The sequence below is a fragment of the Henckelia pumila genome, chromosome 2 (genome assembly GCF_033568475.1).
Source record: "Henckelia pumila isolate YLH828 chromosome 2, ASM3356847v2, whole genome shotgun sequence".
NCBI lineage: Eukaryota > Viridiplantae > Streptophyta > Magnoliopsida > Lamiales > Gesneriaceae > Henckelia > Henckelia pumila.
Genome location: NC_133121.1, coordinates 166,201,107 through 166,227,645, shown reverse-complemented (window position 1 = coordinate 166,227,645; position 26,539 = coordinate 166,201,107). Strand labels below are relative to the sequence as shown.

The window sequence follows — 26,539 nt, the reverse complement described above, 5'->3', positions numbered from 1 at the left end:
ATTTCTATCTGTTTAAGTTTGATAGTACTAGTTCTTATAATATTTTGAGCATGTTTTTAAAGAAAAATATTTTTTTTAAGGAATGAAATTTGAATGTGAGCATTCGAACTTGCGTACAGATGGCCCCTCGTGGCTTGCGTGATCTTGAGCCATCACCACCATCGCCACCACCGCCGTCTCCACCACCGCCACCTCCACCAGCTACGGATATTGGGACTCAGGTGCTAGCTGGCTTAGCCCGTATCCTAGAGCGACATGTGGACGCTCCTAGAGCTGGACTTGGGACTGTTTATGAGCAGTTTAGGAAGATGAATCCGAAGAACTTTGCTGGCACTACTGATCCGCTGGTAGCAGAAGGATGGATTCGTTCGCTGGAGGTGATCTTTCGCTATATGCAGTTGGGAGATCCGAACCGAGTGCGTTGTGCTGTCTTTCTTCTTCAGGATGATGCCGTCCTCTGGTGGGAGGGAGTTGAGAAGACGATGGATCCGACTACCCTACCTTGGACTGAGTTCAAGAGACTTTTCTTTGAGAAGAATTTCACCGCAAATGTGAGGGCCCGTTTGAAGACGGAGTTTATGAGTCTGCGACAAGGAGATCTATCAGTGGCTCAGTTCGTGGTGAAATTTGAGCAGGGTTGCCATTTTGTTCCTTTGATTGGAGACGAAGAGGCTGAGAAGCTCCAACACTTTATTGTTGGATTGCGACCCTCTATCCTACGGGAAGTGCTTATGGCGGAGCCAGCTGACTATGCTTCTGTGCTCAGACAATCTTTGAGGTCTGAGCAGACATTGAGGGACATCAGCGCCGAGGTGCAGGGTAAGAGGCCATACCCAGCACATGGCCAGCAGCAGCAGCACGGCAAGAGGCCGTACATTGGACCGCAGCGTCAGCAGGGACCCTTCAGGCCCCAGGGGCATCAGGCCTAGAGACCCCAAGGGCATCAGGCCCAGAGACCTTAGGGTCATCTAGCCCAAATGCCCGCTCCACCCAAGACTGAGGATAAGCCTATTTGCAGGACATGCCACCGTCCGCACTTTGGGAAGTGCTTGAAGGGATCAGGAGTGTGTTTCAAATGCAAGAAGCCGGGTCATATGGCTAAAGAGTGCTCAGAGTTGAGGAGGCCCGTGCAGGGTCGAGTGATCGTGATGCAGGCCGAGGAGGCCGACCCAGACACTACACTCATCTCAGGTAACATCTTAGGTCCCTTTTTGGTTTAGAACTGTTAAACGATTCACTGACGCATGTGATAGTAAGTTTTCTCGTTCGAGGTTAATATTCTGTAGCATGTTGCATGTTTGGAGAACTCGATTGTATTGTCATGCATATAATCTTATTTGGGATTTGATGACTCAGAATGAGTCTAAGTAGAAATCGTGTTATTTAACTTCATTCTTTTCCATGGATGGTTTCACCATTAATGCAGGTAGGATTTTAGTAGCCGGTGTAGCCACCAAATCTTTGTTAGACTCAGGGGCTACCCACTCTTTTATTTCGGAGGTTTTTTCCCATAAGAGGGGTATTCAGCACGAGGAGTCGACGATTGGGTTTTCAGTGACTATCCCTTCAGGGGAAGAGTTATCCACCAGAAAATTTGTGAAGAATCTTGAGCTATTATTGCAAGGATAGTCAGTGGTTGCAGACTTCATAGTTTTGCCTATGCCAGAGTTTGACCTGATACTTGGGATGGATTGGATGACGAAGAATTTTGCAGTGATTGATTTTTAGTGTTGTGCAGTACTAGTCAGACCTGAAGGAGAGGAGCCCTTTTGGTTCGAGACTGCTAGGAGCTTGAGGAAGACTCGAATCATATCCTCTCTGCAAGCTAAGCAACTCGTGCTTGATGGATGTGAGTCATTCCTAGCCAGCTTATCTTTGACAGAGTTTCCAGCGCGTCCATCCATTGTAGACGTGGACGTTGTCAGAGATTTTGGGGATGTGTTCCCTGATGATGTTACGGGCATTCCGCCTGATAGAGAAGTTGAGTTCTCTATAGATCTGGTTCCCGGTACCGTGCCAATTTCAAAGGCACCCTACATACTAGCTCCTACAGAAATGAGAGAACTGAAAGAGCAGATTCAAGAGCTACTTGATAAAGGGTTCATACGCCCTAGATTCTCTCCATGGGGCGCACCAGTCCTCTTTGTGAAAAAAAAGGACGAAAGTCTAACATTGTGCATTGAATATCGAGGGTTTAATGGTGTAACAGTGAAGAAAAAGTACCCACTTCCTAGAATTGAGGATCTCTTTGATCAGTTACAAGGAGCCTCTGTATTTTCGAAGATTGATCTTCGTTCCGGTTATCACCAGTTGAAGGTGAAGGAGTCCGATGTGTTCAAGACAACGTTTAGGACTCGTTATGGCCACTACGAGTTCCTTGTGATGCCGTTTGGAATGATGAACGCGCCCGCGGTCTTCATGGATCTTATGAACCGCGTGTTTCATCCGTACTTGGACCGGTTTCTCATTGTCTTCATTGGTGACATTCTCATTTATTCCAAGGACAGAGAGGAGCACAAACAACATCTGAGAACCGTGCTTGAGTTGCTCTAAGAAAGGAAGTTGTTAGCCAAGTTTGACAATTGTGAATTTTGGTTGGAAAGAGTGGCATTCATGGGACATATTTTTTCCAAGAGTGGAGTAGAAGTAGATCCTTATAAGGTTCAAGCATTGAAGGAGTGGTCTGTGCCAAGAAACGCATCGGAGATTCGCAGTTTTCTCGGATTGGACGGATACTATAGGAAGTTTATCAAAGGTTTTTCATCCATTGTTGTGCCCTTGAAAGCGTTGACTAAGAAAAATGCTAAGTTTGTTTGGAGCCCGAAGTGCCAAGAGAGCTTTGATGTGTTGAAGGAGGCACTTACGTCGGCACCAGTTTTAGTCATGCCATCAGGGCAAGGTGATTTTGTGGTTTATACTGATGCTTTCAAGTTGGGACTGGGAGCAGTTCTTATGCAGCAAGATAAGGTTATTGCTTATGCTTCTAGGCAGTTGAAGGAGCATGAGAAGAACTACCCTAATCATGTTTTGGATCTGGCAGCAGTGGTTTTCGCTCTCAAGATTTGGAGACACTATCTCTACGGAGAGAAGTGTAAGATATTCACCGACCATAAAAGCCTCAAATACTTCTTCACCCAAAAGGAATTGAACATGAGGCAGCGGAGATGGTTAGAGTTGGTGAAGGATTACGACTGCGACATTAGTTACCATCCCGGTAAGGCTAATGTCGTCGCAAATGCATTGAGCAGAAAGACAGTAGTGATTGCCTCTTTGACGGTGTCTAGACCGTTGCAGGATGAGATTTATAGATTCGAACTAGAGTTCTATGCCGAGGGTAGAGCTCCTAGATTGTCAGCCTTGTCAGTGCAGACTACGTTATTAGACCGTATCAGAGTTGCTCAAGCAGTTGATGAGCAGTTGGGTAAGTGGAGACAGAGAGCAGATGAGAAAGACAGTGGTCTGTATTCTGTAGTAGATGGGATGGTGAGGTTCAGAGGTCGTTTTTGGATTCCCGCAGGTGATTCTCTGCGAGTTACTATCATGGCAGAGGCACATACATCGCCGTACTCTATTCACCCAGGCAGTAAAAAGATGTATCGGGACCTTCAGCAGTTGTATTGGTGGCCAGGCATGAAGCGTGATATAGCCCACTTTGTGTCAGAGTGTCTGACATGCCAGCAGGTCAAAGTGGAACATCAGAGACTTGCAGGATTGCTAAATCCACTCCCCATTCCCGAGTGAAAATGGGAGAATATTAACATGGACTTTGTTGTTGGGTTGCCGAGGACAGTAAGAGGTTCGGATGCTATTTGGGTTATTGTAGACCGTCTCACTAAGCCGGCGCACTTCTTACCTGTGAGGAAGACCTTCACTATGACTCAGTATGCGGAGTTGTATATCCGGGAGATAATCAGACTACATGGTATCCCTATTTCCATTGTGTCTGATAGAGATCCACGGTTTACGTCGACTTTTTGGAAGAGTCCTCATGCATCCTTGGGTACGAAGCTTTTGTTTAGTACCGCCTTTCACCCACAGACGGATGGACAGTCAAAGAGGGTGATCCAGATTCTAGAGGATCTTTTGAGAGCCTGCGCTATTGACTTTCATGATAGTTAGGAGTCGAGGTTACCATTGGTGGAATTTGCTTATAACAACAACTATCAGGCCACCATTGGTATGGCGCCTTACGAGGCACTCTATGGGAGACCTTGTAGATCACCGGTTTTATGGACCGAGATCGGTGAGAGGTCGGAGTTGGGACCAGAGATTGTTCAGCAAACCGCCGAAGTTGTAGCCAAGATCCGTGATAGGATGAAGATTTCCCAGAGCAGGCAGAAGAGTTACGCTGATCATAGGAGGAGAGACTTGGAGTTCTCAGTGGGTGATAATGTTTTTATCCGAGTAGCTCCTTTGAAAGGCGTGATGAGATTCGGGAAGAAGGGGAAATTGGCTCCGAGGTTCGTTGGACCTTTTGAGATTCTTGACGGAGTGAGGACGTTAGCCTATAGGTTGGCATTGCCGCCTAATCTTGTTGGGGTGCACAACGTCTTCCACGTATCCATGCTAAGGAAGTACATCTCGAATCCTTCTCATGTGCTCAACTATAAGCCTCTTCAGTTATCTCCTCACATGACTTATGGAGAGGCAGGAGAGGAGACTCCGCAACAAGACTATCCCGATGGTCAAGGTTAGGTGGTTGAACCATTCGGATGAAGAGGCCACTTGGGAGGCAGAGGCGGATATTAGAACTCGCTACCCAGAGCTCTTTGGTAAGTTCTAATTTCGAGGACAAAATTCCTTATTAGGGAGGGAGGAATTGTAGCACCTAGAATTTCGTAATTTAAATTCCATGCCTAAATTCATTTTCAATATTTATGATTTTAATTGTTTGATTTTAATGGCTTAAGTTTCATTAAAAATTTAAGTTGCTCAAATATTTTAAGTTCTTTATTCTTTAGAGTTTCTTTATAAGTTTAGTGTTCTCCGGTTCCGGCTTTGGCAATGGCGGATTACAGCAATTGATTTACAAGACTTTTTATTTTAGAATTTCGAGATGAGAGAAATGAGGAGTTTAGATCGAAAGTTTGATTTTTGAAATTTTCGGGTGTCAAAAACCATTTTTATCATTTTCTAGAATTATTCTTTAACTTCTTCTAGAAGTTAGAGTTTTCTTAAAAAATATGATTAGTATTATCCGATGAAATATTTTAATTTGAGGTTTTTAAACTTGGGAATTTTACAAGTGTTAAATTTAGTAGGCAAGAGTTGTAATTTTTTAAACTCACTCACACACCTAGCAATAGATAGATACACCTACACACACACACACATATACACTTAAACTTAAAAAACAACTTAAGTGTAACCCTATCCCCAAAAACACATCTACCTCACGCCTCACGCACTCCTCTCACGTTTTTTTTTCTCACACACCAAGGCCACTCCATAGCTTCTTCCTCCTCCAAGCTTTCTCCACCATCGCCGCCGTTCAGTAGCCATCCCAGCCGACCGAAGTCCAGGTCTAGTAGGTGCTGCAGCTGTGTTAAGTCGTGTCCTAGCAGCCATCTCTTTTTTTTTCATCAGTGTGTTGGTTGTTCTCGGTTGAGGCAAGTATGAGAACCCATTGGGCTCCAAATAGCTATATAATTTTATTGCTATAGTCTTGATAAAATTTCAAAATGACCATGATTTTGACCATTGTAGCGTTCAGTTTTTACTGATTTCCAGCGCACTTTATGTTCAAAAGTCGAGTTGTGCTCATGATTTGAAGTTCAAGGAGTCGTATGATGAAATTAGGAAAGAGGCATGTAGAGTTTTATGCATATCGATTATTTTCAGAAAATTTTAGAAATGTCGTGGCCTAAATTCGAAATTTTCATTGTGTTTTGATTGAGTATTGATTGATGTCATGATGAATTCATTAAAAACCATGGGTCTCTTTGATTGTCCAAGAATTTGGTGCATTTTGGTGTGTGTTTTGTTAATTTCAAAGAAATGAGTTTGTGGTGTGGTTTGAGGGCTGCCTAGTGGTTGTATATGTCCTAAGAGATGGTGTTGAAGGTTGCTAAGTGCTGGAAATGGATTAGAGTTAAGACAAAAGAAGTATAGAGTTGGAATTGGAAGGGTAGGTGAATGGGTTGGGTTGCATTTGTGCTAGGGCTGCTGTTTCGGGTGCAGGGTCATAGGCTGGTGTGGTTTGGTCAGGCTTGGGCTTAGTCCTAGGTCAAGGTTATGATGTTATGATTGCGTCGGTATAAAATGGGCTCGTTTGGGCTAAGATTTGAATAGGTTAAGGGTCCTTTAAGTTTGAGGTATTGGTTCAGAATTTTTAAGAGGGAAAATGGGGCTGTCATAAATTGGTTGTGAATTGGGTTGCTTGGGCTGTCAAATGGAGTCATAACATGGTCCTATGGTTAGTTTTAAGTGTTTGGAGAGTGTTGAATTGAGCGGGGTCAAATTCGGTTAAGGTAAGATCGAGTTAAGGGCGTTTTGGGTTAATTACTCGGGTTAGGCCTTGCTTGTAAGATTTGGAGTTAAAGTTTGGGTAGTCCACCTAGGGGCAGCCACTCTCTCACCCCATACCCACATTATTGTGTTGAGTTTCATTTCCTAAAGTTGCATTTTTGTATACTTGAGTCTCGTCTTTACGCCAAGCAAATGGTCACAAGGGAAATCGCTTCTATTCTTGCATGATAAATATTTTGAGTCGAGTCAAAGAAGGAAAAGAAAATATTTTTTGAACGAAGTGAGTTGATTGTGACAAGACAGGGTAATGTTGGGTTGGGGGATGCCTCACTCACTTGTCAAATAGATGGGTAGTACGAGATCGGCAGACATCCCGGGATCCCTACCAAAATAGATGGGTAGTGTGAGATCGGGAGAAATCTCGGGATCCCTACCAAATGAAAGTTAAAGGGGCAAGTCGCGTCGGGATAAATCTCGGCGTCTTGCCGGAATAGTGCACTGCAACCATTGATCGATCAAAAATAGAGGGTCACAATTCAAGGATCTAAGTTCTCAGTTTCAGTTTTAGTTTCAGTGACAGTTTGACTCGTCTCAATCTTTTCAGTTTGAGGTCATGCATGAGTTTCAAGTAAGATAAGAAAGTTCAAGAGTTTCATAGCGTGAGTTCATTGTTTATAGGTTGTCTCATTCTCTTGTATCATGCATAATTTCAGTTTAAGTTGCAAAATATATTATGTACAGTACTTTGAGTATTACTACAGATATTTTAAACCCTTGTTATTTAACTGTTTATACTTGCTGAGTCATTAGACTCACTATGCTTGCTTGTTTGCCAGGTGAGGAGGAGTATCTAAAGATCGAGGGGCAGGATCCTCGGGGTTGAGGTCGCCGGCGGTGCAAGGCCCTATGACCTTTGCTACTTTTAAGTTTCTGCATAAGACTATGTTTGAAATAAGAATGTTTACTTTGAGTACTTTTAGTATTAGCCAGGATGTGTTTTTCACTGTGCTTAAACTTTTAGTCTTGAAATTTGTTATCGCTACTATTGCAACTGTGTGAGGATGCCTTTCGTAGTTTATGATTATCGCAGTTTGGATTTTTTTTATCTGACGTTTATTTCTTTATGTTGGAATTGTTGTGTGTGACAGGGTGGCTTTGTTTACTTTCAAACAAGTTATGGCAAAATTTTTTATAAATCCGTCTTTTCTTTATTATTTAATTAATTTTAGAGGTTAGGGTCATTTCACATCTGATCCGACTTCAATCTCCAACGCTCAGAGACTAATTGACCCAGCTTCTCAACATATCATCCAGAGTGTAGAAGAAAAGATGAAATTGTTTGAAAGATGGTGCTACAACTTAAATTGTAATTCACCCAAGTGTAGGTCGCTGCAAGTAATATACTCGTGAGTACGAGATCGATCCACGGAGAGGATGTTGTAAGTTTAATTTTAGCAATGATATATTATAGATGGAAATATTATTGTTAAACTTCAAATACACAAATTATAAAATTGTCAAGGCTTCAAAGGTTCATTGTTGGTTTATTTAAGATTGCTTAACAAAAATAAATAAAACAAACTAAAATAAAAATAAACATAAAAGAACAATGAAATATTTAAATAAATATATCATATAATATAGTTCCCACTATATTAATATCAGATTAACCGATATTTAATACATGGTACCCATAATATATATATATATATATATATATATATATATATATATATATATGTATATATATATGTATATATATATATGCATAAATATAAACATAAATGAACAATTAAATATTTAAACAATTATATCATATAATATAGTTCACACTATATTAATATCAGATTAACCGATAATTAATATATGGTACCCATAATATATATATAAGTGTATAAATATAAATTGACATAAAATTAAATGTTAGATCAAATCACCATATTTCATTTAGAACAACCGGCAGAGCCACGCTATCGTCTAAATAAAATATATGACTTTTGTTTTATGTTAGATGTGAGAAAGTAAATGTTAGTTGCGAGAAAGTAAATGTTAGAAGTAAATGTTAGTTGCGAGAAAGTAAATGTTAGATCAAATCACAATATATTATTTAGAACAACCGGCAGAGCCACGCTATTGTCTAAATAATATCTATGACTTTATTATAAATTGAAACATATATTTATAGTATATAATTATTGTAGTATATATTGTATTATATTAGACAACAAATCAAGGTAACCACATTCAAGGTACCAAGTATTTGATGTAAATAGATAACAATAAATCATCCAAATTATACCTACAAATAAAGATCAATTAGTAAAAATAAAAATAAAAATAGAAAAGAAAAGAATATACAAAATATAAACAATCTTACTTGACCAACAATGAAACCTTTTCACCTTGACATAAAAGAATTTAGCTTGCCATGAACATAAGACTCAAGAGTAAGGATAAAAGAAATTTCATACTTAAACTTGGAGAAATATGCACACTCAAACTCTTATTCTTACACACACAATATTTATTTTACAAGTGAGGAATTTCTCTACACTTTTGCATATTACAAAGCTTATACAACACATCTATTTATAGGTCAAATGAGAGCAAGAGTCCAAGACTCATTAAATGTGGAATAGTAAAGTTGGTGGGTGTTTGTCTCATTGAATGTTAATACAATGACCCAACTTTAATTGGCATGTTTGATGTCTTAGACTTCCGATTTTCCTTTTTAATTCAACATATAACACGTAGCCCTTTGCCTGTAGATGTGTTTTGACATATAATTCACCCCTTTTGGATAAAAGGTGAAATACTTATGATATGTTTACTCCAAGCTGGTCATATAGTAAAAGTAAATCTGTCTCCATTTTATTGTTTGATTATTTTGGTCATCTTAATGAGGTTTTTGGAATTTTTTGTCTTCTACAAAGTTAAAGATGCCTCTTTTGTGATTCTACAGGATTTAAAATTACTCCAATATGACCTTTTTAGCTTGAGTAATTTTATTTTTATCAAACCTGCGCAAAACATAAAATACAAAATTTTTAGTAAAATATTTAAATATAAACACATAACACTAAAATAATACTACTTCATAATTTTAATGAAACTTTAATTTTAAAACACACTTTTTAACATATAAATAATTACAAAATTTAAGTTTCATCAGATGGGTATTTCACCGGACCAAAGATCATTTATCCAATATTAAGTCCTTCAAGATGCTGTCCAATATTGCTGCTCTTGAAAACAAGATTCTTCAGTGGGCTGAAACTCAAGACGTGTCTCTTGCTCTCCAAAGAAGAGAATTTGTCTTAATCAAGTTAAAGGAAAGCCTACTGAGAGTCTGTCTGAGACACAAAAGAGCACAGTTCAATCCATCTTCTCTGGATGTTTTGGATCACACTGCTGCTATAAGCCAATTGGAGAATGATGCTTTATTTATGGCTGTCACTGCTCAAATGATCAGACAAGACTTCCCTACTAAAGCCTCATCAGTCAAAACAGCTCAAGCTCATTCATCAGATAGTACTCTTGACACAGAGAATTTTTATCCGATACCTGATCTCAGTTCTGATGATCATATTTCACCTCCTCTGTCTCTAGTGAAATCAAACTCTCCTCCAAAGGAAATTCAGCTGATTGACCCTGTAATTGAAGAAACTTTTATTGAAATTCAGATTGAAGAGCCACCTATTGATCAATCTATGGCTGAATCTCAGATTGAAGATCCTATTTCTAAAGACCCTTTTGTTGAAGATTTCATTGTTGAGCCTCCAGAACACTTTATGGTTCAAACCTCTTCTGTGGAACTAAATTTTGATCCGAACACAGCCATTGTCCCTTATGTTCCAGCTGCATAAGAACTACGCGTTCAGTCTGCTGAATCTTTGCTTAAGAAAAAGATCTTGGAAACAGACAAAATGCCTAATTTGGAATTAACTCCTATATTCAAGGTAATAAGGCTTGATCCAATTCATACTCTATTCCAATCACTGACTATTTTGTTCGAAACGAAATTGGAAATTCCTTATGCAGAGATATCTGAGGCAAAAATCCCGCTTGAAGCTGCTATTCCTCCAAAATCAGTCCCATCTTCATCATTCCACATAGAAGAGATTGATTTTGAGCCTACCCGTCATGTCTCTCCAGCTCTTCAGATCTGTGAATTTTCATCTTCTCACAACAATGATTCTTCTCCACAACAGAATGATGTGCTGCCGCCCCAGCTCCTATCTGAGTCCTTTAATCAACTATTCAATCTGGTGTTTGAGTTGCAAACAGAAACTACTCAAACTTCTACCGATTTCAAAGACTTCAAGGCCAGTTGAAAAGGATCAATGAATTATCTGAATCTATGATGCATGTACACTGAGCACAGATAAAAGCTTATAGTGATATTCTTCGCAGACTTGACAGCATTCAGGCTTCCACTTAAACAAAAAATCAAGAGCTACATGATACTTTTGATACCCAGCTCACGGTAATTCTTGATCTGCTACATGAGGCTACTGATGCCAAAAAGGGAGAAAAGACAGCCACATCCAAACATAAAAAGGAAAAGGGAATAAGTAGCAAAGTTTGAAGAATTTCGAAGAATTTTGACATATTTTCTGATCAGTGCTTATTATTGTTCAAAGACTTTTATTCGATCTATGAAAGAAAGTTTTTTATCTACATTCTCAAATCAGTCTGGTTATTGACAAGAACAACTTGGTTTTGACATCACCAAAAAGGGGGAAATTGTTGGTGATTAAATCAAAAGTTTTGATGAATAAAAACAGATCAAACAAAATCAAGTACTAAATTGATAAGGACAAATGGAAGCAGGACTTCAGATCAAATGAATGGGTAAAAATGGACTCATACAGATAGAATATAACAAAATTGATCTTCAATAATCTCCAGATCAAGTTTTCGGTAAAATTGGACCAGTCCGGATAAAACAAGCATTTGATCTACGTACTCGCACAATTCTTATTTCAACAGATCAAATTATCATTTTCTAGAAGAACAACCCAGATCGATCAATTTCTCATGCCTTCTGCCAGATCGAGTTCAAATATTACTTGGCTAAAATATATTCGGTCAAGATCAAATATTTACTCCTCATCCAGATCAAGATCGAATATCTTTAGCCAGATTAGATCAAATTACCAGATGAAAGCATAAGTTGTCTCTATTTTTTCAAAAGGTTTTTGAGCTAGAAGACAAAGTCATTTATTGAAGATTTGAACGTTGGCAAAATTTTTCTTAAAAGTCAAGATTTGTGAGCCAATTTATGAGATTTTTTGGTGGTTCATTCTCAGAAGATGTTTGCGGCTCATGGGATACTTTTGAAAGCTATATATATGTGATGATTCAAGATTCAAGAAGCAAGATTGAACAATATACGAAACCACGAATTCAAGATTACATATCAACTCATCCGAGAAGTCAAAAAGTCTTCACTCTATACTCTAACTCAGAAACTGAGATTATCAGATCAAAGTTTCGAAGCTCTGAGTTATATAATATATCATAATCGATCGATTTCAAAGAAATATCACATCAAATCGATCCAGATCAAAGCTATTTGTAGCTTCCGAGATCAAGTTTTTGAAGCACATTCTTGTGACTTCCTTCTGTAACTTGAACAGATTTTGATCTATTTTGAGAGAGTGTAGCTAGGAGTTCCTTTCAAGGGCTGATTGGATAGAATTTGTACAAAGCGTTGTATAAATCAAATTCTTCTAGTGGAATCCTTTTGGAAACAGAAGAAGGGGTGACATAGGAGATTAAGCTCCGAACATCCATAAAAATTCTCTGTCCCTTTTACTTAATTCATTCATTTTATTTGATTTGCCTTTAGCTTTTCGAAGTTCAATTCTACGAGGAAGATTTTTTCGCCTGATCTAGTCAGATCTTTCGAGCAGAACAAAGTTTTTAATCAAGCAAATCTTTTGTTTGTTTTAACGAGCAGATCGAAGTTACTTTGAATTTTGAAAACTGTATTCAACCCCCCCTACACTATTTTTTGATCCTAACAAAAATTATTTGACAAAAAAATATATTATTTCTTAATTTTTTTAATATCTCCCATTTTGGTTAGAGCTATCAGATGGGATAATCCATGGTGGGGCGGGCCGTTCCAACAATACCCACTGTTTGACAGCTCGAGGGCGGGACAGCTCACCATCCCGGCGGGCTGAAAATCTTCAACCCAAGGTGGATTGTGGGTTAGGCGGGCCGACCCCCGGGTTGGCTCACTACAAATAAAAATATTTATAATTAATTAAAATTTTCATTTCATTTCATGAATATTAATAAAAACATATTAATAAAATTTCTAATTATTGATTTTATTTCATATGTGTACATTTTATATAAAGTAATTAATACAAAAAATTCGCAACTTTCATTAAAAAATACATATATCACAATAAAATTAAAATTAAAATAAAAAATTCTCCAACCTGCGGGCCAACCCAGGCCCGCGACCCACACGGGTTGGCCCACCTAGGCCCACCTTTAGTTGAATTGAAAATATTTCAACCCATCACACTTAAATTATGCGGTGGGGCGTGCCGACCTCGCGGGTTTAACTCAAATTGACGGCTCTAATATTAGTAATTGGGAAATTTTCAATTTCGGCCAGATAATTTTTTCAATTTTTTATTTTGATCCTATATGTTTTTAGATTTCAGTTTGAGTCCTGCATTTTTCTGATTTTTTGGCAATTCAATAATTTTTCATCGAAAATGCTTATGTGACATTATACACGTCAGGTCTATAATTATATTTTTATAATAAATAATTATTATTTTATCTATAATTTGAGTATATAATATTTTTGGATGAAAATGAATTTATTTTATTATGATATGCTTAATAAGAAAATATATCATTATAACTTTTTTGGTTAATAATTATTAATTAAATAATAATTTATAAATTTTTAAGTTGTGGAATTTTTATTCCCATAAATATTATAAATATAAAATTGAAATTAAATTTAATAATATTTGTTAATTTTTAAATATTAAAATTTTTTATTTAATAAATTTAAATTTGTATAATTTCTGTCGGGTCCAACGGGTTTAATCCGGATTAAACCCGCGGGGTTTGGGAGGTGGGTTCTGGGTGTAGCCAAACCTACGTCATTGTCATCCCTAATCAAATCCACATCCGCACTACATTGCTGCCACGTCAGCGCCACTACAGAAAAAATGACTAAAACTGAAAAAAAAAACAAAAACAAAAACAAAAACAACAAAACAAAACAAAACAAAATCAATCCAAACCAAACCAAACCAAACCATAACAAAAACAAAAATAACGGAGTAAAACTAAAATCTGAAACAATATAGAAGATCGAAATCACAAAATGAAAAAGATACAAAACAAAAAAAACAATATTCCCTTAATAATATATGTATATTGTTCGTCATGATTAACACTCATGTAAATATTTATACATTGCTCTTCATGATAGTGGAAAAAATTATTTTTAAAGATAATCAGAAAAGAAAACATATTGTTATTGAATAATTTTCTTCTAAGAAATTTTTTTAAAAAAAAAAGTTTCCATCTAGGTTTTCATTAACAAAACTTCTATCAAACAGTTTTACGAATCAATTTTGTAATACTGATCTCAACGTCGAACAATAAAAATGTAATATTTTTCATTGTAGATATATATATGGATTGAGTTGATCCATTTTTATGTACATAATTTATGAGATCATGCCACAAGAGACCTATTTTAATTACAAAAGTTAGGTAATTAACAAATTGATCACACTACCTAACTTTGACTGTTAATTTATATAACTAATTTATAAATATATATACATGGAGAAAAATGTATATAATAATAACACTATTTAAAAAAAAAATTGGGGAGATCGGTTGTGGTTTTTCTGTTTTTTTTTTTTTGTAAAAAAAATAAAAATTTCGAGAGATAGTTTCGAATCGATATCACTTGCAAGCCAAGGAAGGAGACTTTTCAAACTTTTATCTTGATTCCATTAATATTCTATTCCTTTCCTTTATCAAAAGAAGAAAGAGTATTGATTCTCATGCAACGTAACTCGATCGGACCATTACAAGTGGGAATCGAATATAATATAATGTTGATTATAAATGCGAATATGTCGTAGGTTGATTGTCTCGATTGTCATATATATATATATATTTAATCAGTGGGAATAGAATATAATCTTGATTGCAAGTGTTTGTTTTCTCAAAGTTTGCTTCTTGTTGGATCCGAATTCGCATTCATGATCTATATATATAATATAGCTGCATATATCAAAGGTGCATGTTCCATACAATATATTAATTAATTATATACTCCCCATGGCTCGTCGCTACATGAACCGCCGCAGACAATATCTCCAGCCACTCCACCCGCCTGTCTTCGGTGACTACGGAGGAGACTACGGAATCTACGGAGACTACGGAGGATACCGCAGAAGAGACTACGGAGGATACGACGGAGACTACTACGGTACTAGAGCCTATTCAGACGGCCAGCAGTCCTACTCCTACGGCAGACAGATCCAGGCATTCAAGCGTGCCTTGAGGCTCATCGAAGACTTTCGGGCCGCGGATTCGGACCAGGACGGATACATCAACCGTCAAGAACTCGAGGGGATCAGAGGATTAAGTCAGAGGAAGCTAGATATGATCGTTGACGCCATGCAAAGGAGATCAGGAGATCGAATAGGGACCGCAGAGTTTCTTGATCTCACTGCTGACAAATTGGGAGGCGACGACGAATTCCGAAAAGCGCTTCGGATGACTCTAAGGAGCTCCAATATTGACAGTTCCTTGAGAGGGGAAGATCTGTGTGAGGCTTTGTTGGGCAGAGGGGTTCATCTGTCACTCCGCGAGACCGAAGAAATGGTTCGAGCAGTCGATAGTTTCGGGGTTCGAGCTATACGCCCACAAGAGTTGGAGCTTGTTGTTAACGCCCTTTCTTGATTGATATATATATATATATATATATATTCCAAAGATATTATGTTTCATCATATCTCGTTTTTTTTTTTTTTTTTATATTTATACTTATATATAACTGATCCTGCATGTGGATATATATGTAACATTATTGAGAAATAACGACTATATGATGTTATGAGACATATATATTATGACATCGAAATGGTAGCTAGGTAGCTAGATTATAAGATATGATCGAGGTTTACATGTTCACCCCGGTCTCCGATCCCTCTTGTTTTTGGTAAATTTGTAGTAATATATATATATATAAAACTTAAGACATGAAATTAACTTAATTAAAAGTAAAACAGAAACTTAAATCAAAACTTAAGAATTAAGTTATACAACCCAATCAAATATAATAGAAAAGAGAAATATTCATAAAAAAACCAACGATAACATTCTGCTCTAAGGTCCTGGTCACCGATTTAACACTGTTCCAAGTCCTAAGCAACCTAAAAATTGTCCCATCAAATGGGATGTCCATGATAAAAGTAGGGTGGTGAGTGATACTCATATGAGTATATAGTGTGTATATATATATATGTGCAATGGATGAAACAGATCCAGTAGGTGCCACACTTGTTGACTTCGATCTTGGAAAATCTCCGTCTTGGATAATCTCACACATTGCTTCATCGATCTAGTTGGTGTAACACAGTACCCAATCATATATACAAGGAAATAGGGGTTGAGCGACCCTACATAGCTTGCTTTCTCCAAGGGATAACAGACTCAACACGGTATGATCATGCCGCATACATAACATGACAAGATATACATGCATCATACGATATATAATAATGCAACAAATAACAATTCAACACATAAATATGCATACGCAAGTGGATATCTCAGTCAGTGTTTATGTACTTTGAGCAACTGGTCACAAATTCAAAAGTTCAAGCCTACATATCGGGTGAATATCACATCTCTATATCTCATCTAAAAGGCTAAATAGTCTAATAGCTACTCCCAATAACTTCATCATTATCCCGCTGATGTTGAGAGCCCACAACTTGAGCATAGACATCGTCGCTATGATTCCAGTAGTCCCTCGCCAGTGCCTGGCCCTCGATAATATGGCTAGAAACATTAGTCCAATATACACTAAAGTTGAGAGTGAAACGCACAATGCATTTCCAAAATATTAAATGTGATGATCTATTTATAGGTGACGATCGAAAGATCCGATCTCGAGTTCAGAAGATCCGATCCTTGCATGCATCGATGTGTCAACAAGATTTTGATAGCTCAGTGGATACCTGGGTCTGGAACATCTGAGCTAGCCTTCGGAAGTTCAGATCTGCTAAGTTTCCGTGCACTGTTGACATCTTATTGATCTGATTAGACATGCAACTTTCGGGAGGTCCGATCTGAGTTCAGAAGATCTGAACTGTTCGGTGCGTCCGTACCCTTCTCAGTGGTTTTGAACTTGCTAATCTTTAGTTAAATTGATTTTCTTAATTAATGACAACTTAACTATTTTTTTATTATTAAAACGGAACTCGGGTACTTACATTCTCCCCCTTAAAAAGATTTCGTCTTCGAAATAGATCTAAGGGTAAAGCAATAACTGAAAGGATACTCAAATAATCCAAGAGTAAAAAAATTTGGACACTAAGGGAGTGTTTTGGAGAGTTTTCACTTATTTAAAAGTGATTCTAGTATAGATTAATATTTTAAAGTTGTTGAGAAGCTAAAGTAGTTAGTGTTTGGAAATAGAAGTTGAAAACTAATACAAGCTAAATTTTAGTATTTGGAGAATAATTATTTTCAAGCTTAATTTTTTAATTAAATGACAATCATGTCCTTATTTGATTATTTAATTTTTGATAGTCAGACTATAAAAAACGAGTTTATATATTATTATTACATTATTAATTTTGTATCAAAATATTTTATTTTTTATAACATGAATACTTGAAAAAATATATAAGATAAATAAAATAAAAACATAAAAAATGAAAAAAATTGTATAAATATACAAGATATGTACACAAATTTATGAAAATGGAATATATATATTAATATATTAATAAATTCTTGTAATAATAATGTAAAATTTAAAAAAAATATTTTTTTAAAAATGCTTGTAATAATAATGTAAAATTAAAAAATATATTTTTTTTAAAAAATGCTTGTAATAATAATGTAAAATTAAAAAAAATATTTTTTAAAAAAATAAAAGCATATGTTATATGATAAGTTCATTAAGGGTATAAATGTCAACTTGTAATTTTATACCTTAAACAAAAAAGCAGAAGCCAAAAAAAGCATTAAATTTTAGCTTCTTGCTTTTGGGTAAAAGTTGTAGAAGTTAAAACAGAATTTAACATTCGCAAACACTCAAAAACACTTCTATGTAGCTAGAAGCTAAAAAAACATTTTGTAGAAGCTCTAACAAACACTCCCTAAATGACCTAAAACTTAATCAGTGAAAGCACTCAACCATGAAAAAGATACATAATACCAAGACTCAGTCCTTCAACTTATTATAATCCTCAGAACTAAAAAACCAAATAAAAGTACGAACTTGAACATCAAAATCTACGCCAAAGTCATCTTAATCCTCGTCCATCCTAGACCTAGCAAGTTCATCCTTCAGTGCAAACTGCAAACAACTAACCTTGCACTCTAGATTGCTGCTGACTTCCTCCAAACTGAGAAGCCCGATTTCTCTATTTGAAACTATGTATCAGACTATCAACTTCATTGTCTTGGTTGACACATTTTTCCTGAAAAATTCCAGTAAATAAATTCGTCGGAACTTTCCCTTTTATCCCACGGTCATCACTATTCACAGCCAAGAAACGACCAGTACTCGCACCACCCTTTCTTTGCACATTTAACTGAGCTGCGACTAGCTCCAATTTAGTACTATTAACATCACCACTCATGTCTCCATTCACCTAAACCCCACTAAAACAAGGCTCAAGATTCCTAGCAACCTTTCGGAAATTCAATCCAAGGGGCGAAAAAACATTCTTAAGAACCTGAATCGGATTCAAGAATGACTCCAAATGTGTCATTTCCCGGAACCATCATCACTAATACCCTACTTCAATTAATGCATGAAAGAAATCCCAAAAATCGAAGCAGAGCCCCCAACAAAACTAGCACTTTAAGTAAAAAAACCAGCACTTAATCTCTTACCACGACAACATCACTCAAGAAAATCGAAATGAATGTTACCCACCAAAGAAAAACTCCACCTTTTCAATTTACAAGTCTGCAGCAATACTTTGTGAAGTGTTATCAATTCTTGATTCCCGTCCGCCTGTGTTGTCTGTGTACTGTACACAATTTTATGCACACATGTAAAATACGTACCTATGTGGATTTTCTTGGCTGAAATTTAAGCACGAATATGTGTTGCATGCACATCTATACACTTGCTGTACAGTCGGATAGAGAGAAATCGGATAATGATGTTTTGAGTCACTTTGGTTATTGTACTCCAGATATTGCAAACTATGGATCATTTGTATCCCACAGAAATGCTTCAAATGAATTTGACCTCCCCTTCCCCCATTGAATCAAACGTGGTAATTACACAGTTAATCGTTGCGCAACTGCAGTACATATGTTATCAAAGTGAAATGAAGAACATATCCTTACAAAAACAGATATAAGCTAACAAGGAAGAATATAAGGAGAAGGTGAATGCCAAGAACAAGAATAGTACATCAATACAATATGTAATAGACAGGTACAAAGAGGTTGAGGTTGAATCAACATACAATAAGTTGAGAATCGATGATATAGCTAATTAAACGGTTTCACATGTATTGATTCCATCCTTGCAATCCTTGGTCAAGTTATAGAACGTCTCTACCTGAGTTTTTGACCTATAAAGGACCTCAGTGTCCACTTCAACTCTCATGTAACCATCAAACTCAACCGTTTGACCACCATTCAGATTAGTCATCTCATTGTACCATTCACTCGTATTTCCCCACAAATGGCTATAATCGTGAAGTAAATGGACTTTGTAATGAGACCTCAGCTTATCAAAGTAATCAGAGAAGGGTTCATTGGTGGCAATATATAGATTTCTCCGTGGTTCAATTATGCCCTGAAGTTTAGAGACAATGGCATCTGGGGACGTGTCCGCATCTAAGTGAGGCCACATCTCCTTATTCTGTGCCTTCTCTCCTCGAACCACATGAACGGCATCAAAATCCCAGTCCATGCTCCCACTAATAGCCGAAACTATATTCATTAGTCGCTTTGATTTCCAAAGAGCTTGCCATGGCCGCTCGATATATTTAGCCGCTGGACCTTCACATACTCTATACCAATAGTTTTCCGGCTCGGGGGTATCAAATTGCCGCCATATGATTGTGCTTTTATCTTTCTTCAATTGCATTGGTGTCACCTTATTGCTTGCCACTTTTCTAACGGGAATTTTCGTCCTATGACTTTTGTCCGACCTCTTCCAATCTCTTAGAAACTCACCTTCCTCAACAATTGAAGCCACCTCTTTCAGATGTTCAAAATCAAAGTAAAATCTGAAATCTTTGCCTTCCTCATCCTTATGGGTCTGCGTGTATGTAGAAGCCAAACATATACTCAAATCCATCACAAAAGTCCGGTTCAAAAACTGCGCTTCACCCAGAGCACACAAAAAGCTCCAGAGATAGTGATTCATCCCTTTACAGTAATCCCCACCCCTCGAGTAGTACAAGTACCTTCCCTTACGAAAAGCAGAATCTGGACCCAACACCGGAATGGTGTCATTGATATCATCATCCATAATAGCAGGAACAACTTTGGTTTTATCATTGTCCGACGATGGATTAACTATAATCCTTGGACGGCGAGCATTTACACCGGAATGCCAGCGCCCTGGACGAACTACCTTGTAAGCACAATCATCCGTAAAACCCATCTTAAACCTTCGAAAATCCCTATACTTCCTCCAAGATTTCTCTTTCTTGTTCCTAAACCTCCAAGCCACATCACACTCATCTGGATTAGATCCATTAACAGGAGTTTGGTACTCCAAAAATGCAATTGCCTTAAAAGCCTTCAAGTTAAACCTCTGAATTGCAGTCAAAACTCTAGGATCTGAACAATTGACCAACGCCACATCCTCGCAGCCAGATTTGAAGGCCACGGTATCTGTAAGTCCCTCTTCAGATTTCTCTATGGTAGCTTCAGTGATAGGCGCCAGTGATCCCACAGGCATTGCCACCGGAGCAGCAGCAATGTCTTCGCCGGTTTTTAGGACAGAGTTGTCGGTTTGAAAAGTAGCATTTTCAACTTCCGTGAAAACCTTAGTTAATGTTCTGGAGGACTCCCATGGATCAGGGGGTTGGTATGTGATGGCAATTACAGTAAAAATGAGCACTGAAAATACGAAAACCGAGAAACACACATTGCTTATAAACTTTATCAGATTTTGCCCGATGGGGTCCGTTGATTCCTTCATTTACGCAGAGCCCTGCATATCAAATATATATTTCAATCAAATTCATAAACGTACATCAATTCAATACAATAACACCAAAAAAGGGATACCGAACTGCACAATTGCATTGAAATTATAACACAAAAAACAGAGCACTAACGTACGATATGAGATTGACACTTCACGTCGAAGATTGTTCAACAGAAAATGGATCGCAGGGTTTAATTGCCACTGATCTGGGATAGTTGAAAAGGATTGGATCTTGGAAGTGAAATTAGGAGAGCAAAACAGCAAATGCGTAAATGAGAAGCATAGAAAAGGGCAGGTTTAAAGATCATCAGCATTATTGTCAATGTCCATACTAACCTTTTCATAATTTCCTCAAAATCTCAAAACAAAACAAGTGAAATTTGGATCCCCTACTGTCGTTTACCCCCACAGCCCACTTTTCTTTTCTTTTTTTTTTTTTTTTTTTTTTTTTTTTCTTTTTGATTCTTTAATTTTTTTCATTGTCGGGGTTTTTTATTGAGTTATTTGCACCAACCACCCCTGTGAAATATTGAAAATGCACATTTCTCCCTTGTGAAATTTTAATAGGCATCTTAAACCCTAATCTTTTAAAAAATTAGCACACTCGCCCCTTCAGAAGAGTGCGTGTTGCGCACGCGCCCCTTATGTGACTGGACAAAGATTTTAATATTTTGTTCGCAACAAATACCCCTGTGAAATATTAAAAATGCATATTTGATCCCTATGAAAATAATTTTTAAATCTATTCAACTCATAATACATAATATTTATTAAAATCTAATTATAAAATATTTAGCAAACATTTTTCGTTTTATTAATTTATTTTTAATTTTAAATTTATCATGATTATATAATTGTTTTCTAAAAAATATTATTATTTTATCTTGTTATCATTATTTTATTAAACTTTTTTTTTGTTTCCAACTTCTCCATTAAAAATGCATTCATAAACAAGATTTAAATACCTAAAAGTACCAAAATATTAAATCAAAATGATAAGTGAATGATAAGCACCAAACATTTTTCATTTTATTTATTTTTAATTTTTAATTTTTAATTAATTTATTTTTAAATAAAATTATTATTTTATCTCGTTATCATTATTTTATCAAATCACTTCGTGTTTTCAACTTTTTCATTAAACATGATTCATAAATAAAGATTTAAATATCTAAAAATACCAAAATATTGAACCAAATGATAAGTTTATGAATGTTACTTTTTCGATTTAGGACTATATTAGCATGTTATTTTTCATTATTTATTACAAATTGTGCAATGAATATTCTGAAAAAATTTAAATTTTGATTCAATAATATATAGTCTTAAATCGAAAAAACAATATGTTTGAACTTATCAGTATAGTTTAATATTTTGATACTTGAAATTATTTAAATATTTGTTTATGAATGCATGTTTAATGAAAAAGTTAGAAATACGAAGTGAATTTAATAAAATAATGATAACGGCATAAAGTAATAATATTTTTAAGAAAATAATTAATTAATGATAATACATTTAAAATAAAAAAATAAAAAATAGTAAAACAAAAAATGTTTTATAAATATTTGTAATTGTATTTTATTAAAAATTGTGTATTATGGGTTGAATAGATTTAAAAATTATTTTCACAGGGGTCAAATATGCATTTTTAATATTTCACAGGGGTATTTGGTGCAAAAAAATATCAAAATATTTGTCAAGTCGCATGAAGGGCGCATGCGCAACAATCACTCATCTGAAGGGACGAGTGTGCTAATTTTTTAAAAGGTTAGGGTTGAAGATGCCTATTAAAATTTCACAAGGGAGAAGTGTGCATTTTAAATATTTCACAGGAATGGTTGGTGCAAATAACTCATTTTTTATTTTTGCTAAAATTTTGGGGTTTTTATTTCTCTCTTCTTTTTCTTTTGTTTTTATTATATATACATTCTAATTCGTTTTTTTTTATTTTTGTCAAATTTTCTTATATCATTTTTTTTCTTCTTATAATTTATATTTCAATATTACATAATAATGCACCAATTAATTATTGTTAATATAGAAACACAAATAAATAATTTATATGTTGCGTGCTTTAATTTCAACTGACATAGCTAGAATTAGAAAGACAATTGATTAAAAATGTGTATTAAATCAATTTCTGCTGAAATTAATAAAAAAAAAGGTTGACCCCAAATAGGACCCCTCCGCATGAGTCAGATGTCCACTCTGTTGAAATTAATAGTTTCAAGATAATTAAGAGTGAATATTATATCAGTTAAATCGAATTAACCGACCGAATTAAAAATTCAATTAATTGGGTTCGATTTTTGGTTTCCATAAAAAAACGATTTACCAAATTAACAAAATTATAAATAATTAATTATATTTTGATTTTTATACGGTATTTGTTAATATTTATATATTTAATCTTTTTCTTATTTTTTATTTTTTCAAGGATAATGTATTTTACTATCATAAAAATCACATGTTCAATTATTAATTTCATAATTTTTATTTTTAAAATAGTTTAAAAAAACTAAATTGTTTAATGTGGTTACCGACCGAACTAACCGAATTTAATTCGGTTCAATTACGTCGGTTTTAGAAGAAATTCGGTTAGAAGCAACAAAAAGTCTGAAAAGTAAATAATAAATATATATATATATGTCAAAATATAAAGAAATGATATTTTGATATAGAAGAACTTGAAACAAAATCCAAAAAAGAAGGAAAAAAAGAAGAGTTAAAATATATTAAGTAAAACAAAAAAAAAAAGAAAAAAAAAAAGAGAAAAGTGGGATGTGGGGGTAAACGACAGTGTTTGCCCCCACAACATCCCCTACTGTGGGGATGCCCACGGTAGGGATCCAAATCCATTGGGGCTCTACCCTCTCACTTCTCAACCTCTCTAGGTCACAAGCTTACGACACCAAAACTAATAGCCAAACCAAATACCAATGGCAATAGCCCATATAATTTTCAAAAAAATATATATTAATAATAATCGGGTACCCAATCGAGTATTACGGGTAGTATTTTACTACCCGAAACCGATGACTAAATATAAAGCGAGTTCGGTTACTACTTGAACCAGATTAAAAACCCGAACTACCCAATTTTTGCACCCGATCGATTTCGGGTCGGGTCGGGTCGGGCCGGGACCCGAACTACCCGATCCGATTGCCTACCCCTATGTATAGGGGTTCAATATAGCTTTTGTTTTACTCGGACCCATTGAAATACCATCTCGAGAAAATGACATGACCAAAGAACATTATTCTTTCAATCCAGAATTCACACTTACTGAACTTGATATACAACTGCTTCTCTCGAAGAATCTGCAGTATAGTTTTGCTAAAAAGAGTTGAAAATATTAATACCATATATTGTTGTTTTTTTTTTTTTCTATGCAAGACGGGTTTTCAAACGTCATTGTTTTATTAAGCTAAACCTTTTCTATTAAGAGTCATAAAGAGAAGTGGTGAGTACTGTTAATAAATCATTTATGTAAGATTTATTTACAAAAATCTAAAAAAATTACCATCAAAACATCTTTGTTTAAGTTAAAGAAACCTATAACCCGTTTATACATCTCTATTTCTTGTAAAATATTCATTCGTTAATTATAAAATCATCTCATAAAATAATTGTTGTAGTATTTAGTTTTTATGGGGAGAAAAAATAATTAATTTTTTTAATTTCAACGTTGACATATATAGTATGTTTTGTTGGTGTGTTCTTTATTTATTATCGATAAAAACTTGATTTTATTTGAATTGATATATTTCAACATCGATATGTAATTTAATTCATATATATATATATATTAACAACTTTGACAAATTTGATATTTTCTAATATATATGTATGAACTTATTATTTAATTATTTAGCTCAATATGTCTTTACACAAATGAAAAATACATAAGATTTTTTTGTGAAAAAAATATGTTCTTTCCATCTACAAACAAATAAAAATCAAAGTATTTTGGTGTTTCAATCTTTAGGAAACTTGATGAGTATTTAATTAAGATTTTTGTGAAAAAATATTTAAATTTTTTCTGAAAAAAATATGTTCACTTTATCTACAACGAAATGAAAATCCAAAGTATCTGCTATTTCAATTTTTTAGGAAAATGAATCCTTATCTAATGTGCATATAGTTTTTCAATTTTGACCTTATTATAAAAATTGAATTTACAAAAACATAATTACAGAATTTGTCAAGTGTGTACAAACCGAAGACAGAATTGACAATACATAATAAAAAACTTTGATATTGGTTCACACTTTTATAATTAATTAATATAATATAATATATATATATATATATATAATTTTGACCTTGGTTTACTCTTTTATAATTGGTATAGATTTTATAGTTACTTTTCTAATTTTACAAAATAGATATAACAATCTAAACATCATATTTAAGTGGAAGCTTTGACCCTATCCTTCCCATGGGGTAGGTGGAAGCATGTGAGTGCTTTAAATCATGTGAGCACCACATAATCATGTGAGACCTAAATAATTTAAACCAACCGAATTTTCCTATTTTAAGTCGTGCATGTGTTAAATCAGGATTTCTTACTAAAATAAATCTTTATTAAATAAAATTTCAGTCCCAAATAGTTTTTTTAACCTTATTTAAAAGAAATCATTTTAGTACCAAAATTAAGATATGCACGAGAGTTGGCAACTTGGCACATTATATTCCCTTGATTATCACGATAATTATTTCCAAGAAAGTTTGGATTAGAATACTTAGTAGTTGGGTGTTATTAATTAGCATTAATTAATTAATTAATAATAGTGACCATCAAAGACGTCTTGAAGATGACGTCTGGAATGAAGGTGACTCTTGCTGAAGTGCTACATGTTCCTGAAATAAGGAAAAATATGGTGTTGGGGTCATCACTAGTGAAACATGGATTTAGGCTGGTATTTGAATCGAATAAGTTTGTATGGACCAAAAATGGTCATTTTTTTGGAAAGGGATATCTTGATAAGAGCTCCTCAAGTTGAATGTAATAGCGGTTCGCCGCAAGATTTATGGTAATAAAGTTGATAATTCTATTTACTTGGTTGAGTGTTTTGATTTATGACATTTTGTTTAGGACACGTAAATTATAACACACTGTGACGACTAATGAATCTGGAATTATTGCCTAAATATTCTATTAATCCAACACATAAATGAGATATGTGTTGAAGCAACAATTACCAAGCCACCATTTCATTCAGTTGAAAGATGTACAACTCCTTTACAGTTAATTCACACAGACTTTGAGATTTAAAATTCGTAAAACAAGAGAAAGCAAAAAGTACTTTGTGACGTTTATAGTTGATTGCACAAATTACTCTTATGTATATTTTTTAATAAGTAAAGACGACACACTCGAAGCATTCAAAACTTATAAAATCGAAGTTAAAAATCAACTTGAAAAACAAATAAAGAATGTGCACAGTGATAGAGGTGGGGAGTACGGAGCACCATTTGATGAATTTTGTTCTTCATCCAGCATTATTCATCAAAATCCCGCACTATAATCACCTCAGTCAAACAGAGTTTCCAAAAGAAAAAATTGAACTTTGAAGGAAATGATGAACACATTATTAATAAGTTTGGGCTTACCCCAAAACTTGTAGAGGG

The 26,539-nt window shown here is 35.2% G+C and overlaps 3 protein-coding genes across 4 annotated transcripts; 2 read left to right on the top strand and 1 right to left on the bottom strand.

Moving 5' to 3' along the window:
* Nucleotides 1–977: 977 nt before the first annotated feature.
* On the top strand, nt 978–3,741 carry LOC140878884 (uncharacterized). The gene is made up of 4 exons (XM_073282508.1): nt 978–1,191; nt 1,739–2,255; nt 2,742–2,946; nt 3,295–3,741. Exons 1-4 carry the CDS (start codon nt 978–980, stop codon nt 3,739–3,741), a joined length of 1,383 nt encoding a protein of 460 aa, XP_073138609.1.
* A 10,910-nt stretch (nt 3,742–14,651) lies between these two features.
* Nucleotides 14,652–15,485, top strand: LOC140884495 (uncharacterized). Its single transcript, XM_073291268.1, has one exon. The coding sequence runs from the start codon at nt 14,812–14,814 to the stop codon at nt 15,436–15,438; it is 627 nt and encodes a 208-aa protein (XP_073147369.1). The 5' UTR covers nt 14,652–14,811; the 3' UTR covers nt 15,439–15,485.
* Nucleotides 15,486–19,005: 3,520 nt separating this feature from the next.
* On the bottom strand, nt 19,006–21,264 carry LOC140883100 (uncharacterized). Of its 2 annotated transcripts, none has more exons than XM_073289428.1 (2): nt 21,033–21,264; nt 19,006–20,905 (listed from the first exon to the last, which is right to left on the bottom strand). In XM_073289428.1, exon 2 carries the CDS (start codon nt 20,891–20,893, stop codon nt 19,229–19,231), a length of 1,665 nt encoding a protein of 554 aa, XP_073145529.1. In that variant the 5' UTR covers nt 20,894–20,905; nt 21,033–21,264; the 3' UTR covers nt 19,006–19,228. The 2 variants fall into 2 exon arrangements, with proteins under 2 accessions (XP_073145529.1, XP_073145528.1); XM_073289427.1 differs by having other exon boundaries at nt 21,037–21,264.
* Nucleotides 21,265–26,539: the final 5,275 nt, after the last annotated feature.